The sequence below is a fragment of the Dermacentor albipictus genome, chromosome 5 (assembly GCF_038994185.2).
Source record: "Dermacentor albipictus isolate Rhodes 1998 colony chromosome 5, USDA_Dalb.pri_finalv2, whole genome shotgun sequence".
In the NCBI taxonomy this organism is placed as follows: Eukaryota; Metazoa; Arthropoda; class Arachnida; order Ixodida; family Ixodidae; genus Dermacentor; species Dermacentor albipictus.
The window spans coordinates 5634045-5653942 of NC_091825.1; the positions used below are offsets into that span (position 1 = coordinate 5634045).

General features: G+C 45.8%; 1 protein-coding gene across 6 annotated transcripts in view; it reads right to left on the bottom strand.

The window, feature by feature from the left end:
- Nucleotides 1–1155: 1155 nt before the first annotated feature.
- Nucleotides 1156–19898, bottom strand: part of LOC135917159 (high mobility group protein DSP1-like) — a 122483-nt gene continuing 103740 nt past the window's right edge. For 5 of the 6 annotated variants that reach the window (XM_065450655.2, XM_065450657.1, XM_065450659.1 and 2 more), the window contains one exon: nucleotides 1156–5615. In XM_065450655.2, the coding sequence (XP_065306727.1) occupies nucleotides 5046–5615 (570 nt within the window). In that variant the 3' untranslated portion in view covers nucleotides 1156–5045. The remainder of the gene's footprint in view (nucleotides 5616–19898) is intronic. The other variant, XM_065450656.2, reaches the window with a different exon arrangement.

A 19898-nucleotide genomic window follows, 5' to 3' on the forward strand; every position in this document is an offset into this window, starting at 1 on the left:
GCTAGCAGAGAACACAGCGTACAACGTCCGCTACACCGCGAGGTAACGGCAGGAAGACCAATCGTCTTGCGGAAAAACGAGCACACCACCACTTCCCGCGGTGGCGGCAGAGTTCAAAGTATGGATTCTACGCAAACTCCACTGTATGTAGCTTATGCCGAGCGTTACATCCACTAATGTGGCGCAGCATTCGCCTCGGTTTGAAACATTTGACACGGCGATGCAGTTCACGTCGATTCCAGCAAATCTCCCAAGCATCCATTCTAGCATGCTGGTTGTGTGGCCAAGGTGCTGGTGTCACGCAAACAGCCCAGCCGATTGATATTCCTTCAGTCTGTAGAAAAGAGCATCTGGATTAAAATCCTAAACCAGCAATTATCTTTTTCCCTGTGTATATGCAATTCCCTGCGTGCGCGTGCCTTAATTGGATGTCACCCTTCAGTGTTGCCATTTTTTAACGATCCTGTACAGAGATTCACTAGTGTTGTGCATCTTAATTCGGCTCCAAGTGCCATTTGATAAGCTTTTATTTGTACAAACTAATTATTTACCTAACTTTATGCACCTGTATTTCTAACGTAGTTCCACCTTTTCCACATTAAAATTTTGACATGTGCACTTATCGGGCGACCACGTAGCGCAAGCCACGCATGCATTGCTGGAATGTCACCGAAGCTCGTGCAATCAGATTGCACACGCGACGCGAATTGTGCATCTGGAAGGCACGCGGGCATCCCTGGGGGCTATCGCCGTATGCGATCGCCGACCGCCCGTTTCGAGGGCACAGCTTCGCCCACGAAAACGTGTTTCGCCGTTACATTTTGCTACTGTGTTCTTCAACATTACCACTACGCGACACACGGTTTCCCACAAGTGGATCATATTCCGACCTTTTTATTGTGCCACGCAAATGTTCAAATAATGAACGAAAACCCCTGCATTGAAATCGACTAATTAAAGACTAAACTTACAAATGGTTAATTGTTAATAAAAAAAGAATTAATCGACCATCCCCCTAGACCCAGCGTGTATGTTGCATTGTTTAAAAGGAATCGCACTCACCGTGAGCCAAGCTCGCTGCCTTGTAACGAGCTGCCCAAAGAGTTGGCAAAACTGGCTGATATAAATACTTGGCAGAACAGCTTTGCACAATGGTCATGTTTTAACCAAAAAAATGTTTTATTAGCACTACGTTTCTTGTGAATTTGGAAATTGCTTCACACAGATGCATACATGCCTACTCACAGAATAACATTTCTTCCCAGAGAAGAAAAATATGTTCGAGGGAAGCAATGCTGCAAACGTTTTTGTCGACAGGTGAGGCGGGTAAGAGACGAGCTCCGCAAATGCGAAACCACATGCGCAATAAATGAACAATCACACATGCCGATAAAAAGTGTTCAGTTGTTTTTTTTTTAAAAGGAAAAGATAAAATCACTCGAGGTGCTTCAAACGTAGTGGGATGATCCAAAAACACACACTATGTACAACAACAAAGCATTGACATGTACTCAAGACACTTTAGAAGTTGACCTCAAACAGTTTTTATTTTGGAGGCCACTTCACCCATTCAAGGACTAAGAGGCGAGAAATGCTTGCTCTGCGCTTTATACAGTGATGGAAATAAAATGGCAAAACAATTCACATGTAAGTTGGCTGCATCTATCGTACACAATGCCCTGCGGCTGTTTCTGCTTTTGCAGACTGTGCATGGCTACAGTTCCTTGGGCACACTATGCTGGCTGACGCATGGCACCACCTTGCCTCTGGGGTGCAGGCCGCCTCCGAGAAACTATGAAATGTGTTTTCCTTTCCACAGCAATTTCCAAAAGCTCTGGATTTTATTTAAAGACTAGCCACCGAATATATTCAGATATAATACTGTAGCTCACGTGCTGGTATAGTAAATGGATCTGACATACACCAGTCAAAAAATCTTTTAGTACAAGTCCATTACATGCAAAACTAAAAACTGAACAAATAATAAAAAAATTGTGCACGGAACAGCTGAGAAGCACTACACACCGAGATAGTCTGAAATATGGAAAAATATGTACTGTGCCATGGTATCAACTTTTCCAAGTTAAGCCAAACTAAAAACATTTGATGTATCCTGGATGATGTTGGCCGCAACAACGCCAGAGCTCTGCAGTAAAGTAAAAAGCAGACAAACAATGCATGCAACACTGTGCTGCATTTTTTTTTGTTATGAAATAGGCTAAGCAAAAGTTACTGAACCCAGGTGGAGCCAAATTTCATATGCTACTGTGCTTTGGCACATTTTTGTACACATTCAGACACCAACAAGAGACCAGGTTGTCAAGGACCAAAGAGGGCATGCCTAACCCAAACCACCCAGAGACAAAATGCACAGGTAGTCATTGTTGAAAGCTGGGTCACCTGAAACACACTGCATTTTCACTACTGCAATAGTACCGACATGTGCAGCTGCTACATTCTGAACTGCTGGCATATTTGAAGTGTTAGGCTGTACTTTTAGGAGACAGCTTTAAAACTCTCCAACGTGCCCGAAAATGACGAATATCCAACCAAACCTAGATAACCCGTGCAGTGCCTGGAGCCGCACATACTGAAAGGTGCCCAAGTCAATGTTAGCGTGTTCAAATATTGTGCATCAAACTGCCACAATTCCATGTGGCATAAGTAAGGGCACAGATGTACTTTTGGTCAATGCATGAGCAGTGAGACTGCCTGTTGAGAAGACAACCCAAGCCTGCAAAAGCACCACAGCGCTCTCTGAGAAACTCTGCAACAAAGAGCTCTCAATGATTGCAAAAACAAATAACAATGGCCGAGGATTCAAAAGTACACTTCACAGGAAATTGTGGCAAGCTCACCGAGCCCTTGCATAACACCTACACAGATCCAACCGAGCAAGCGTTTCATTTCATTTTTCCAAGATTAGTTTCGAGACGTGCAATGTCTACGGCAAGAAGCAACACACATCCAACACGGGGAAAAAAAAAAGGAAAACAGCCATATCACAATATTCACTGTGATCCTTTCTGTGCAGTGTTTCTCTTAAAAGAAAAATCTCAACAATGGCTGTTCATTACGCATCCAACTTAGAGAAACAAGCAACTATACAAAGCATTATAATAAAAAAAAAAAAAAAAAATACACCACACTTTTAACATGTACAAAAATATGGAGTCAACAGAAATAAAAAAAAAGAACCAAGAAAAAAATAGACTGAAAACAATGTGCGTATGAACATGTCCCAATAAATGTGTCCCCTTGCATTTCAATCTACGATTTTCGGGGCAGACCAATATGCAAGCGCAGTAAAATTGTTTGAGTATTTTTTTTCTGCTCATCTGTGCACATGTGGAACGTACACTACTGCCATTTCAGCTCACTCAAAACAAGGAGGGAACTCGACAATGTGCCTTAGAGCACACGCACCTTGAACTGAAGAGGGAGCCTTGTTCACAGAGGTTGCTTTGTTCCTTCTCAAAGAAAAAGAAGCTGGCAGCCTTCACGCACCATTCACGGCACTGCGAACAAGTTCTGCCCCACACATTCACGCACTATGCTGAAGATTAAGGCCGTGCTGCAGCGGCAAGGCAAGGTTGCCAACAGTTCTGCCAGCTGATTAACCTCTCATCCTCAAAAGCTGTCAGAGGCTTTGTGTGCAGCCCCCATCAATTAAATTCTACCTCCCAAACCTCCCAACAGAGGTGCACCCACAACATTCACACAAGCTGGTCTTGGAAAACTACTGGAAGCATAAATATTCGCACCTGCATGTAATCGTTTCTCACGATGCCTTCTACAACAAAATATTCCTGCTGAAAGAGTTGTGCTAATTTGGCTTAGAACAGCAGAGAGGCGGCGGCAGACTGACACCGGAATAAAATGCAGGGGAATAAAAAGCGTGTTAAGTAACTTGCCCGGTGTTTTAAAGCCATTTGCATGAGTCAATGCACAGAATTGATAAACACAATTAGTCTACCTCCAAGCTCTTACAACGGCCTGTTCTTATATAAATTCGCGGCAAGGCAAGTGTGTGGCCCTGCTCATTCCATCTTCCAGCTTCTGGTGGCCCCAGCAGTTTAGAAAAAAAAAAGCATAAAAATTAGGCGGCCATTTATAAGAAATGGCACTACAGTTGACAGCCTCAAAGATGAGAAACAAGAATAAAACCATTGTGTCTATGCGAATGGCCCCAGACATCTAATGAAACAAAAGAGCAAAATGGCAAAGGCCGCTCTCCTTCTCATGAACTTTCAATGCATTACGAATGTATTCTTTTGCATTTTGAAACAACGCTACAGTGCACCGGCAACTCCTCACAGATTGTAAGCAATAAATTAAGTTGCAAGAATGACGACACAATTTTCACTTGAATATAGCCAAGAAAAATGATCTTAAGGACAAATTCAAGTCAAGACGCAAGGACAGCATTTTTTTACAAGTGTGTGTGACAAAAGAACAAGGCCATAATGACACCACACGAGTAAGCAGCTCCAAAGCTGGCAAACCCTAACAACACAGCCAAGAGGGCAATCAATTGATCGCAATGTAGATGAGGAAACCGCTAAGCATGTGATGGCAATGAAAGCAGCGAGCTCAAAGAGAAGGTAAACACAAAACGAAAGCCGTCTCCACTCCTGTTTGGTCCACGCATGAAGTGCACTTCCCCAAAGACGATGAGTGGGCCTCGCAGAGATGGCTTTCCCCGCAGTTTTCCCAAACAACACCTGGGCAGAGGCTTGGTTTGACGTCTTCCCAGTCCAGCTGTTGGATCTTGGCACACGAGCAAAGCACTTCGGCTGTGGCTTCCCAAACGGCTCGCTGCACAGGCTCCTGCACCTTGCACACAGGGGCTGCCGAGCAGAGACACACTGCGAGCGAGATTCCTAGCCGCAGGTGAAGGGCCTTCTTTGCCATTGAGTTGAGAGGGGGGTGGGGGACAGGGGAGGAGGAGGCGGCGGGCCGACGACAGAAGAGACGAGGACAAGAGACTACAAGTTGCATACGATACGCCCCGCTCCGTCGCTCCCCCCTTGGGCGCCCAGTGCTCAGGTCCAGCTGTACGGTCCGGGCAGGTGGGCCTGCGAGTAGGTAGCTGCATTCCCAGGCAGGTAGGCTGAAGCGGCAGTCGAGGCAGCCACGTGCGCAGCGTGCGGTGAGCCGCCAAACCCACCCGAAGTGATGCCAAAGCTGGCCAGAGAGTGCTGGTAGCCCAGCGAGGCCAATGGGTGCGCCAGTGACAGGGGTGACGCCAGCGATGGCAAGCCACCCGCATTGCTGCCACCGCGCTCCGAGGCAGCAGCCGACACTGACCCGCCCGCAGACGAGGTGGGCGGTGCGGCACCCTGCTGCGACTCATCTGTGTGCTCGGAGTGCGTCGTGGCACCACCGCCACCGGGGCTGGGTGTCGAACCACCCGATGGTGGGTTCGAGTGGCTCTGGTTGCCATGGAACGTGTCCTCACCCGATTCGGAATCGCCGCCATTGTCGTGTTGCTGCTGCTGCTGGTCACGGGTGCCGCCACCCTGGTCGTCGCCACCACCCTGCCCTGCAGCTGCCGCCGCCGCCGCCGCCTGCTGCTGCTGCAGCTTGGCTGCTTGGCTCTCGGCTGTCTGCTGCTGAGAGATGACAGGCACATGCTCATGCTCACGGACATCATGACAACTTCAATATGACAAAATTCTTCATTCAAAAAAGTATTTAACTTCCTATGACTTCTCTATAGATCATATATTTAGGACCTTCATATAACTAAGTATGTTTATACACAATTTCAATATACCAAACTTCACTGCTGTTGCAAAGGAATACAGAGACAACAAATAGAAACTTTTGCAGACACAGATGGTGAAATGGTTGAATTGCGAGCGAATATTTGCAAACGCACCTCTCAAATCGCGAACCACATGCCAAGAGCGCTCATCATCGAAGCGGAGCATCATCATCCTATATCTTTTGCGAGCAAGTAAAAGCAGTGGCCAGCGAAGGACTGTGGCTTGACAAGCGCTGTGGCCAAGCAAGGGATGAGAAGGGGGGCAGGGATTATGATAATTGAATCAAGTGCACGTCTCCTTTTCTAACATGGCCCAGGTTGCGTATGGTTGTCAGCGTGACTGCATTTCCACACATTTATTGCTGAAGATTGTGTGACCTCGAGTTCTTGAGATAAAAAGCATTCACTCTCCACTGCCGGCACTTTTCGTGATGGCACTGTCCCACTGGAGCTGACACTATCAACTGCTGGGGTGAAGTCGACGAGAAAACATGGCTTGCTTCGTGCTTCATACTGCCAATGTGAAGATATCGTCGACACGTCAGGAGACCATATGTTTCATCGTCAACAGTTAAATTCAACAAGATGAGTTTTTATTGTCATTCAAGTTTTGACTTTTCTGATTGCTTGATCAGAAAAATTTGGCGACCTCTTCGATGATCAAATAATAATTGGAGACTTTACTTATTTGCATAAAAGGCTGAATTTCAATATAATGAAACAAACTACTGATTTTACGAACTTTGTTATACCATATTTGCACGATTGTAAGTCGACCACTTTTTTAAAATTTGAAAATCTGAAGTGGGGGGGTTGACTTACAATCGAAACCAAAACATGGCACCGCCAAAAAAGCGAGACCAACGGTAGCTACAACGTAGTTATTACAATTTTAGGTTTGCTCCGTGGTCCTACCTGTAGCTTTTCGCTACCCCGCATGTTTTTTTGCTTTTCGGAAGGGTTTTTTAACATATTTGAGAGTTTTACAGTGCACACAACACTCATGGGAAGGGGGGGGGGATGTCGATAGTTGATGGTAGCACCGCTGTTCCATTTTTGGCGGCACCCTCAGAACGGCGGCGCTTGCGGGGAGTATCAGTAGTTCATGGAAGAGTAGACACCGCTTGCGGGTTTCGCTTTCCCTGTTGTGCTTAGCTTTCTCTATAGTTTGACGAAAGGCATTGGCTTGACACGTTCCACTTGACTGCCGGCTACGTGCTACTTCTATGCTTTCTCAGTCGTCAGGAGTGCTCCAGGCCCAATAATCATTCGGCACTCATTCACAGCAGCGTTCAAGAGGGCTGCCAGCCTTTACGCTGAAGAAACAAATTGCTGCACAGCGGGCCGCAAGTTCTATGTTTCTGAATGGTGCGAGAGTGGCGACTGGAGCAAAGCAAAATTTTCACCTGTGACGGCAAGTGAGGAATTTCCCACGTGCCGAATTCAGGACGCCTTCCGGAGCTGTAAGCTAAGCTTGCGGAGCACGTCCCTGAAATGCCTGATCGGTCTCTGCCAATGAAGTGCGACATGGTCATGAAACAAGCTCAGATCTTCGCCTTTTAAGGACTTGCTCCGCTGTGAGTATGGGTGGCTGGCGGCAGAAAACCACGAAATTACGCCAACCGGACCTGTCAAAAGAGCCTCCCTGACGGCTGCGTGTGTTTGGGTGCATATGGCATGGGTTGCTGTTCCACAAGATGTGTTGCGCTCGTTTGCCAAATTTGAAATTTTACTGTACGAAGACGCGCTGTGCGACCGTAGAAATGATGACGATGGCAGCACTAGTGAAGACGAGTAGTCCAGTGACCATGTGAGCTACTAATAAACTTTCTTTATCGAATGAGCCCTCGGGTATGCTCTCCACTTGTTTCCCCGTCACGCAATATGGGGGGGGTGGTTCGACTTGCAATCTTGTAAATAAGGTAGCAACGTTGAACTGCTTCAGCGATACTTAATCTGGAGCTATTGAAGAAAACTGCCAGTTGCTAGTAGACAATTGCTTCTTCTGAACTTCGCTCTGAAATAGAACAATGCAACTCATATTTAAAATTTAAATATTTTCAACACGTTCTGGCCCTAAAAAACATTTCAATACTCCCTTGGTGGAATCTTCAGTTACATTAGGTTAGTTGGAACAAGTATTGAATGTAATCATGGGAGAGATCGCACAATTATATCTCTATCTGAACGCTCACTTAGCCTCCTACGTCAATTTGTGCTCGTGCCTCAAAGTGCTGAGTGTTGAGGAAAGTATGGCATGGCAAATAGAGAGATCAAAAGCAAATGTTTGGAAAGTGGAATGCTCGCGCTATCTCGCCCCAGTAGTTTTGAATACAGTAGAACCTTGTTGATATGTTCCCGTTGCAAACAACTTCCTGGTGTCAACGTTTGCGATCGTGAACACAAAAAATGACCCAATAATAGAGTTATGATTATTTTTTACCGGTACATGCATTTCAGGGAAACACGATTTTTCGGCACCGACGTTCAGTACATCCCCAAACTGTGATCGTATGAAACGTTGTCCGGCTGCTAGACCCCATGCAAACAACAAGATGAGTGAGGCACGCGATAGAGAACAGCCACCCACCACGTCAGCTTCCATGCAATACTTGTTTGCCACTTTCTTTTGAAAACGGTAGGTGTGCACACGGTTTCTTATGCTAGTACCAGCATAATCTCTTCCGGGGTCACGGCACAGCCCATTTACAGCTATTGCCGCCAAATCTATTGCCATAAACATCTTCACTTACCACTTTTACAGCGTGTGGGGCGTAGTGCCATTGGTAGCTTACTGCACTCTTTTAGTAGGCGATATTCCAAATGTGCTGCTGTTCCCTGCTGTAGGCGGCGCAATGTGAGCGTCAAGTCTTCCTTGGGAGCATCTGGCTTCGCCCGCAAGCTCAATCTTGTTTCTTTTGTTCCATCGCCATTTTAAAATATTACACAACGGGAAAACAACAAAATATGTCTCAGGTTGACAAAGCCCTGCCAACTCGACGCGCATCTTATGCCACGTGTGCAACAATTTGCGTAATGCTTGGCATCACATAGATGTCAACTAGTATTCCACAAGTGGCCAACAAAGCTTGCCAACACATTGCTACGTGAATATATGCTATGATGAAACTCGTCAGTGGGTATTTTGAACATTCGGGTGTCTACCAAGTTGACATTTCTATACCCCCCCCCCCAGAGTTTTCCACCTTTCCTCAGAGTGCCACTGCAAGATTCCCCGAGTGACACAGAAATTTGTTTCATGTTAAGGCGGGCTGACACCATGTCACCCGATACTGTCACTCTAGTAAGCGTGCTATAACAAAAAAACTTAATCCACTTTGAATGATAAGTAGTAGTGTTTATTTTATTCAAAAAGAAAACAGTCGGGCGGGGTTAGTAATACGCACAGTTAATAAAATGTGTTCAAAAAATAAAATGGTGAAGGCCATTGCAAACTCAGTCGAATATTGTAAAATAGAAATAGGCAGGAGATGCATACAGAAGCAAATATTTTCAAATATGAGCTTCATTGGTATGAGGCCTGAACTTTGTCACAAGTGAGATTCACTCTCAACACTGGGTAAATAAACCTCAACTGCCCTGACATAGAGTGGGCTCGTCGGCTGGCCACCAGTCAACATGACCAACCCGTTGCTTTTTTACACGCAGTTTTTCCTGCTTGGCATGACAGCGGTCGGCGCATTGCAAGATTCAGCGTCCTTGTTCATCACCACGGCAGCTTCCTACGGAAACTGCACGTACACACCGCCACACCATGACGATTGCTGGGTGTCAACGCGTCCAGGCCTATCGACAAGTCTCTGGCCTCGAGAAAAGTGTGCAGAAGTTGCCGGACAAATTTGTCGATTTAGAAGATCGTTCCAGGAGGAACAACTTTCTGGTTCTTGGGGGTCAAAGAAACAGCTGCCGAAACTCATGATGATCTGAAGTAAGCTGTGCTAGAGGGCGTGTTTAAGAGCATTCTCGGTGTGCAAGTTTCATCGGCTGACAACTTCATAGGATTGGGCGTAGACACGGGACTAGACCACGCCCAGTTATAATCCAAGCTTTTCGACCACCGCGAGAAAATGGCTGTACTACAGAATTGTTTCAAACTGAAAAATAAAGATATTTCGGTCTCAGAAAGCTTCTTTCTCAGCACCCGCAAGACTTAAGGGGGGACACCGCACTTAAATTTTCTTTTTTTTATTTGTGGCCACAATTTGATAAAACTTCCATCACTTATGTATTTTGACATGCTGATTTCAAATATTCAATTTGTTTTCCCATGCAACAAGTACTTTTCAAAATATAAGCAATTCATGCTTTTTTGTATGGACTAATTTGGAGGCAAGTTCTCTCTACAATGCTGGCTGTTAATGAAGGAGACTGGCGCATCAAAATGATGTTGAATGATCAGAGGTTGCAGTGCTACAAGAATGAATGTTCTAAACTGATTTATGCCAAAGTTACAGCATGTCAATCTTTTGTAAGCAGAAGGCATTTGTGAAACCCTGGAGAAACTATTACTTTTGCAAAATTTCTGTAATGATATTTGTTCACATTTTAGGCCTACTGCACTCCCAATTTGTCCACCTTTCTGACGAAAAAAGAATTATTGCAATAAGATGAGTAGAACCAGAGATATCGTCACTCCAAAACTACACTACCATCAAAAATGTTGTTTTGAGAAAACGAGAAAAAACATTTCAGGACATGTTCATGGTGATTACGGCAAATGCTTGAATACTAAATTGATCAAGGATGATACAGGTATCCAACCAGGCAAGAATGAAACTTTCACTTCTTTAAGGGGGGACACTAATTCAAATAATGTTCATGATGTTTTCCATCAATATTCATGAAACTTTCCATTCTTGTTAAGACTTTTGTGCTGATTTCAAATATCTAATTATTTTTTCAAAGGGCCATTTAGTTCTGAAGATAAATGAAATTCATTGTTCAGAATTTGTAGAAACAATAGGGGGAAAAATGCGCTACGAAATTCGTATTGGCACATGCCTGGGTACTAAAAAACATAAGGAACATAACGGTAAGATTACTATTTTGATATATCAAATATTAGTAATTTTATAGCAATTCAATCTTTACTGTTCGAATTGTGGCTACCCTACTTTCTGATCTAAAGCAGAATTGGAAATTTTTAAAGCATAAATTCCAAAATCTGACCCTACATTGTGTACAAGTGAAAAGTCGGTGTTTCGCGAAAACGAGAAAAAAGGATTACATTCACTCTTAATCAAAAGTACAGAAATAATTTTGCATTATTTTGCAGTGAAAGTGGCTAAAAGCCACCAGGAATGTAGTCGCTCTGACCACGGCCACCCAAAATGCGGCAAAAACATCGTTTAGCGCCGTTCGCCGATTCCCGGTGGCTTGCATCGCGCGCGCGGCAAGGTTGTCGTTCACGCGGGTCGAGCTCGACCCTGACGCGATATCGCCGCAACACGCGCACGTGATAACGATCTTTGTGGCGAGGCCAGATTACCATTCGCTTTTGCCTCCTGCGACGCTGCCGCCGCACACCTTGCACTTGACAAAAGACATCAGTGCGTTCGATAGTCCTACTGAGGATAGCGAAGCCTGCCTCGGCGTCGACTGGCGCGGCTGCAACGCCGTCGGCGCGAGTGAGCAAATCCAGCACCCGCTTTGATGCTGACGTTGACGCAAGAACTCGAAGTTTTTTTGAGCATTCATCTCCCTCTGCAACAAATCCGCACGCTGCAACATTGCAGTGTCACGCCGAACGCGGCCGCTGTCCGTAACGATTTCACTCATTTGTGAGCTGGCTAGGCCTACTTCGGCATCGTCCGCGGTTTCGGCATCATTTGCGGTTGGCGGCGAGCTACTCTCGATGCTTTCAGAAGGAATGGAGCGCTTTTGAAAGTTATAAGCTGATCACTTCTTCTTTTTGCCGAACTTGTGCCTCATGGCGAACTTTCCCGGTGGATCGGACATCGTTGGACATGTGCCATCAAACCTACGAGACGCGCAGTTGCGTCGCCTGCGGAGTGGAGCAGACGATGGGAACCTCGCGCAGCCAACCACAGCACGCGTGTTTGGTCACGTGCGCTAGTCAACAAATCGGATCGCGCGTTCGGGCTTTTTTTCTCCCCGGATTTCAACGTCACTGGCGTACCGACGGAGTCACTTTTGGTGGGAAATTAAAGAAGGAAGGCTCCTCTTTCCAACGAGACCAAGATGGCTGCGATCGCGCACGTAGAAAAAGAGCAACGCACCGCGATAAAAAGGGCTGTTTCTGCGCGGAATTCAGCTCACGGTGATGTTATAAATTGATATTGCGGACTAAATACTCTTCCCTGAGATTGGAAACTTGGTGAATTAAAGGAATATTAGCTGTAGAATTCGAAAATTTCTTTTTCAAAAAATTGATTTTTTCGCGATTTTTTCGCCGCAAAGAGCCGTATCCCCCCTTAAGGGGAGACACTGGTGTTTTTTTTAATTGTTGTCATATACAAATGAAATTTTCAGGCAAGGTATACTTTAGCCTGCTAGAAGCATATATGCAATCAATTTTTTCTTACTTTAAGTAGTTTTTGAGATAATTAATACTTTTTGAAAATCAATTTGCCCAACTTAACAATTTTACCACTGAATATCAGAGAAAAATTTATATGCACACATTCTAGAACAATCAGAGATCACAATTAGACCATCACTGTAATTTTAGCTCTATTGTTACAAAAGTTATTGCCATATCAGGGTGTCTACCAAGTTGACATTTCCAAATTCCCTGGGTTTTCCAGGTTTTCCCTGAGCACCTTTGCGAAATTCCCTGAATGAGCCAGAACTTTGTTTTATGTCAAGACAGGCTGACACCACGTTGCCCGATGCTGTCACTCTCTAGTAAGCATGCTGAAACAAAAAATTACTTAATCCAGTTTGAATAGTAAGGAGTAATATCTATTTTATTTAAAAAGAAAACAGAAGGAAGGTTTTAGTAAAATGCACAGCGAAAGAAATGGTAAAGCCCATTCTAAATTGAGTCGAACATTTTCAAATACGAATGAAAAGGAGATGCATACATAAGTAAATATTTTCTAACATCAGCTATTTCTATCAACTGATAGCAAGCTCATCTGTATGAGGTCCTGAACTTTGTCACAACTAAGGTTCTCTCTCAGCAGCTGGGAAGTCAACCTCAACTGTCCTGACGTACTCTCAGCCCGTACACAACATCTCAGTGTTGGGTTTCACTGCTTAAACAATTTATTTTAGTTTGGATGAGGGACACTTGTGTCTCAGCGTCAGCCAACACTTAGTCTTTTTAGCTCAAGCTCCTTCAAAAAGGCGGCGGCACCCTTCTTTTCCCGTTAATTCCTCAGTGCGTCGGTCCTTTCTGTTCTCATCCTCCTTCTACCACGCTTTCACCACATGGATCATCTGAAGCATCCTCTTGGTCAGTTGTACAGTCAACATTTGATTTTTCGGACTTCCGAGGGGCCGCAAAAAAAATTGAAAAAAAAGGGCAGTCTGAAAAAAATTAATGCATGTCTTTAACTGCCTTTAAGGGCTAAAATTACCACAGGCACGTCTGAAAAAGCTCTGAAGGCCTGCCAGTACGCTTATTAGGCATATCAGGGCTTGTACTGTGACAGGAGACGGGGTGCACGCATGTGTAATTAAGGAATACATACTGTGTCCCGTGACAATTGCCCCCTTCCCACGCTTGTTATGCTTCACCGCCTAATAGTGTACTGAGGCGAAGCTAACTTTCGAAGACTGGCATTACGCAATGCGCTGTGCTCTGCGAGCTTCAAGGCCAATCGCGAGGATTACAAAGGCGGAGTCGGTGCCATTGGTGATAGCGGCGAATTCTTTCAATGAAAAACACGGCACCGCACGGCAAGAAGCTTAACAGCGAACATAGAAACAGCTAGGCCTAACGTTGCCACGGTGGTGGTTACGGCTGCCAGCGGATCTGCCTGCGAGAGTGCCGGTTCGAGGCGGCGAGATAATCAAAATAGCGGCGGTGGCGGCTTTGATTAATGCCATTTCAGACCTGCAGTCAGGGCAATATACGTTGACTATATGGAGTACGAGGTGGTGCCGCAAAACCGTACAAATTATCGGGCGTGTCCGAAAAATCGGGCGTCTAGAAAATTGGTCGTTAACTACTCTGGCAATACATCGTGCCGATGACACGGCGTCAATGACGATTCGTTGCGATTCCTCTGTTACTGGAGCCAGCATTAACACGACTTTCGTTCCCTTTCAATAAAGTTACAGCTAATTTTCCCTGATAGAAGCACAAATTCCCTGAGTTTTCCCCGAGTTTTTCCAGACTGTTCAAATTCCCTGAGAATTCCCGATTGGTAGACACCCTGCATATCTAATGTGGTGGTTATGAAGCTCAAAATTCTTATCTGTTGTATTGCCCCATAAAAAATTCTAGCATAAGGGATATCATATTTTATTAGTTTTATTGTGTGTAGAAACTCATAAGCTTTTGAATGCAACAATAATAATTGAAATCGGACTATTACATCAAAAGATACTGTGGGCAACAGCCCGTGTCATAGGAGAAATGCAGCTTTTGAGAAAACGCAACACGAAGTTCCAGGACATGGCCTAGATTTATTCTTAGCAATTACAGCAGGAAATTCAAGTCCACCTTGCACTAGAAGCCACCAGGCACATAATCACCATCACTCTCTTTCATGCACCTCTTATTTATGGCATGCATGAAGTTTTCTGCTCTGGCGTGCTTCTTGTCAGACGCCACCAGCCAGTGCTGGTCTTTTTCAGCCTGTATTCCCCTCTTTTTGGCGAGCTCCATCAGGTGCTTATGTCGTCGCAAATGGCACAGTTCACCACTAGTTTCACGGCCACTTCATATTCCCAGTCGCCCTTTACACGTTCAAAGGGCCACGGCAGAATTCGCATTTCGCTCACCGAAGCAGGTGATTTGGAGCCGCTAGGCTTAGAATCGTAAACGCGGTCTCGCTCGCCGCCGCTTCTGGGGAATCTCTGATAAATGACAGCTTTCGGAGACAGCCTCTGTCGTTCCTTTTCTGCGCAACGTTCAATTCCCACTAGTTCGGCTTCTGTGATGAGAAGCGTGTCGACGCGCGTTGCTGGCCGCAGGCACTGCGTGCGCGGCTGTAGCTTCGGTTGCTGCCGTTTGCTCGCTGGCGTATGTCGCTGTGTTGGTTGCCGTCACTGCCGATTCATCCGACGCCACTTGGGCATCCGAGAGCGTCGCTTGCGTTTTTTCCCGAAAGCATGAGGCGTCGCGGACTTCCGTCGACCGCCAGCCATCGTCGCCTTGCTGCGGCGCACTAGACTGCGTGCAAACCATGTCTAACATGACGCCTCGTATCAGAGAAACTAAACTCTCGGTCGACCAATCAGAGATCAGGATTTACCACCCCACGTGGTACAAAGGCGCCAATGCCGGGCGAGTAGTCCCCTTTTTTTCGAAAGAGTGTACCTTCATAGTAGCCAGACTTTGTGCCCTTTTTCCGCTAAAAACGGAATGTAGAAGAATCCAGCTTTCGGATGATTCCAAAATGGCTGTGCTGCAGGTAACGGTTGGCGTAGACGAAGGCATTGAATTCGCCTCTTTTCGAGGGGCGTTTGCGAGCGAAAGTGGTGATGAAGCTTACTTTAGAGTGCAATAACAAAATAAGTACTCGTCAGAACGTGTTATTATTGCAGCAATAGCTTCTCTAGGACGTCTAGATCGCAAAAAAATTGTTACAGAAAGTCAATTTTTGGGCCAGAAGACCCGTGTCTCCCCTTAAAAGAAAGAAACTCTGGGATGGTGCCTCCGAAATTAGAGCTGCTGCGGGAAAAGTATAACGATTGTATGACAAAATTAGGATTAATGGTGAGCTATTCAGATGGGATGGCACAAGTGACAGAAGGATTCCCACAGGCAGACAAACTGAAGAAGGACACCAGATACAATGAATCCAAACCGACGCCCAAAAGCCCCTCCGTTTCATCAACCTTAATGCACGTAGCATTGTTAATAAATCTGATGATATTGAAAGTATAATTCTAACACACAAGCCACATGTTCTTATAGACGCGGAAACTTGGCTTCACCCCTATACAGTCGCCGACCGATTTTCCGGACTCCAAAAATTCGGACATGCCCGATTATTCGGTCAGCTTCGCGGCACCGTCATTCTCCCCATAGACCATAATGTATAACAACTGCCGAAAGTTCGGACGCCTTGCAACCCCTCGTCTGATTTTTCGGACACTCCTTGAGCCAACTCGATTGAGGGCATCATGCACCGACTCTGACAGCGGCGCATAATTCGACTTGCTGAACGCCATTTTTTTTTTCAACGGAGCCTCCTTGCTGCCCCACCAAGTGGCGCTACTGGAAATCCCCGCTCATCATCATCGTTTCTGCCAGGTTCGATAGAGTGGTCGTACAGCAGTTCCGGTTTCAGCTTAGTAAGCCATGTCAAGACAATCCAGCAGCTGATTTCTTTCTTTCGCGCACGACGCTGCGAGCAGCACATTTTTAGTTTGTGCGACTGGTGTCGGCACGGTGGTGTTTGCTTTGAGTGCTGTATCGAGGTTTCGGTGATCCAACGCGGCGTACGGAAACATCGTGTCAAGTGTCTAATGGCGCCGACAGTGCCCGCGCAGACTGCGCTGGGGAATGCGGGCAAGCGGGTGCCGGGAAACCTAAGATTTGTTGCCTTCCGATGTGCTCCCTACTGACGCGGAAAATATTCTGCCGAGACTTGCGCAGTGGTTGCATTGCGATTCCGGACACCGTCTCATTCGACAGTTTCACAGGTGCTGACACTGCTGTACTGACATGCGCATAACTCGACGACGGCGAGATCGTTGGTCAGGTTTCTGCTGCTCCGCCGGACGATGACTCAGAGTCGGAAGATGACGCACCATGTGCTACACTGCCGTCGCAGGCGGAGCGTGCACAAGCAGTGACTGTGCTTTCAGCCGCCTATAGTGACCGTACGACCCTCTCCGAGATTCAGGCTTATCTGATTGCGCGTAAACGGAACAGCGTGCTACGGCGCACTCACGATTTCTTCAAGCCTACTGCCGAGCCCAAATAAGTGCGTGGAAATAAAGGATTTCATTTTTTTTTCTTAATCTGCTTTTTCGGACACCTGTTTATTCGGACATTTCCGCAGTCCCGGTGAGGTCCGAATAAACGGTCGGCGACTGTATCTCCAACGAGGAGGTAACACCGCCAGGTAACAGAACTCACCGTAGAGATAGAAGTTCGCGCGGCGGTGGTGTTGCAATTATTTATCAACAGTCACACTACTGGTGTATAGGTTACCTGATATACCTGCAATTGAGTGCATCCTCATTAAAGTACATTTGGATGGGCACACTTTAATTGTAGGAGGCTTCTACTACCCCTATTCAAGGTAACTTTTTCCTCAAGCTTCTAGCAAAAGCTATTCTTGTTATGTCCTTCGGGTGGCGACTTCAATAAGCCTTCAGTCGACCGAAGTGCCAATTTTCCTGAGCCCCTTTCTAGTGTTGCTGAAACCTTTGTTGACCTCGTAGTATTCCATGATTTACATCACTTAGTAAAAGAGCCCACGTACAGTCAGAATGATACAGCTTTAATATTAGATCTATTCCTTGTAAGCAATGCAGTGCTCAGTCGCGATCCCGAAGTACATATTTTTGACAGAATATCTGATCACAAAATGATATCCTTAACATTTCAATTTGGCTGCCCCACCGAAACCAAGAAAAGATTCCTCGTTCAAAACCTTTGCCGCGCTAAGGACGTTGACATATTAAATGCCATGGTCACTGGCCGATTTCATACTTCTTTCTGAATCAGGCACGGGCTGCGTGAACGAGCTGTGGTGCTTCTTTAGGAACCTAGTCTTAAAATGCGCCAGGGACTTTGTTCCAATGAGACTAAGCATTCAACAGCGCACACGCCCATGGATTACAAAGGGGATAGTGCGGCTGGAGTGGAAGGCTAAACAAATAAGAAAACAGCACCGCCAGTATACCACAGAGGGAAATGCCAGTAAACTTTCCAACATACCTTTGCAACTAAAGGCAAGCATTAGAAAAGCGAAGAAATACTATTAAAGTGTGTCTTTGAAGAATTCTCTGCCGTCTTCCCTGGCAAAGTTCTGGTGTAATTTTTCTTCGAAAAAGCAGCCCTTGTCCAGTTTCTACATTGACGGGAAAACTGTAACGATCACAGTTTGATAGCAAAATCTATCAATCAATTTTTCTGTTCAATATTTAGGGATGACGACGGTTGCAAACCAAGCTATTACCTTCCAGTTGGTTGCCCGCCAAGTGCAAATATCTCAGTGACCTTGTTAAGGGGAGACACGGGTCTTCTGCCCCCCCAATTCTAAAAAATCGACTTTTTGTAACATTTTTTTTTTGCAATCTAGACATCCTAGAGAAGTTATTGCTGCAATAATAACGCGTTCTGATGAGCACGTATTTGTTATTGCGCTCTAAAGTCAGCTTCATCACCGCTTTCGCTCGCAAACGCCCCTCGAAAAGAGCCGAATTCAATGCCTTCGTCTACGCCAACTGTTACCTGCAGCACAGCCATTTTGGAATCATTCGAAAGCTGCATTCTTCTACATTCCGTTTTTAGCAGGAAAAGGGCACCAAGTCTGGCTACTATTGAAGTACACGCTTTCGAAAAAGGGGGAATATTCGCACGGCAGTGGCGCCTTTGTACTACGTGGGGTAAACCCTGATCTCTCATTGGACGACCGGGAGTTTCGTTTCCCCAACAATGCGAGACGTCATATTAGACGTGGTTTGGATGCAGTCCAGTGCGCCGTGACAACGCGACGATGGCTGGCGGTCGACGGAAGTACTGTATTGTATTGGGTTTTATGGCGCATAAGCAACTCAGGCTATCATGCGCCAAACACATGGTATAATTTATTTCACAAATTGGGTATCCTCAGCGAAGGTCCTTGTCCGGACAAGGACTCTGAGGAGCCCAACAAACTAAATGAAGACCCCAGCCTTCTTCTCAGGACTGAGAAAATGGGTGAGGTGCATCATAAGATGCGTGAAAAAACTGGGTAATAATTTTTAGAATTAGTAGTTCTGTGATATATTATATTTCATTTAGGATTGCTGCGTCTTTCAAAAAACTAAATACAGATGAAGTTTCTACTAGTGGGTTATCTCCTAAAAGCAGACTGGGATGGAAGGGAATGTGTTCATTGTAAAATTTTTTCCTTAGCCGTTCGAGTTGTGTGCACGAGGATAAAATGTGATTTACAGTGAGTTCATCTCCACATTTCTCACATAAGGGTTTGTCTTGTTTTGTCAGTAGAAGGTTATGTGTTAGTTGTGTGTGTCCGATGCGCATGCGGCATAAAATTACTTCTATAAAGCGTTCCTGATGCCTGCATATCTCCATTCTCCTAGAATAGGTTTTACTAAATGTAGTTTGTTATTTTCTTCGCTATTCCATGTACGCTGCCATTTTTCTTTAAGCTTGTTTTTTACTAACTTCGTGCAATCTGCTTAGGGTATACAGTCGCCGACCGTTTATTCGGACCTCACAGGGACTGCGGAAATGTCCGAATAAATAGGTGTCCGAAAAAGCAGATTAAGAAAAAAAAAAAAGAAATCCTTTATTTCCACGCACTTATTTGGGCTCGGCAGTAGGCTTGAAGAAATCGTGAGTGCGCCGTTGCACGCTGTTCCGTTTATGCGCAATCAGATAAGCCTGAATCTCGGAGAGGGTCGTACGGTCACTATAGGCGGCTGAAAGCAGTCACTGCTTGTACACGCTCCACATGCGACGGCAGCGTAGCACATGGTGCGTCAACTTCCGACTCTGAGTCATCGTCCGGCGGAGCAGCAGAAACTCTCGCCGTCGTCGAGTTCTGCGCATGTCAGTACAGCAGTGTCACCACCTGTGAAACTGTCAATGAGACGGTGCCCGGAATCGCAATGCAACCACTGCGCAAGTCTCGGCAGAACATTTTCCGCGTCGGTAGGGAGCACATCGGAAGGCGACAGATCTTAGGCCTCCCGGCACCCGCTTGCCGGCATTCCGCAGCGCAGTATGCGCGGGCACTGTCGGCGCCATTAGACACTTGACGCGATGTTTCCGTATGCCGCGTTG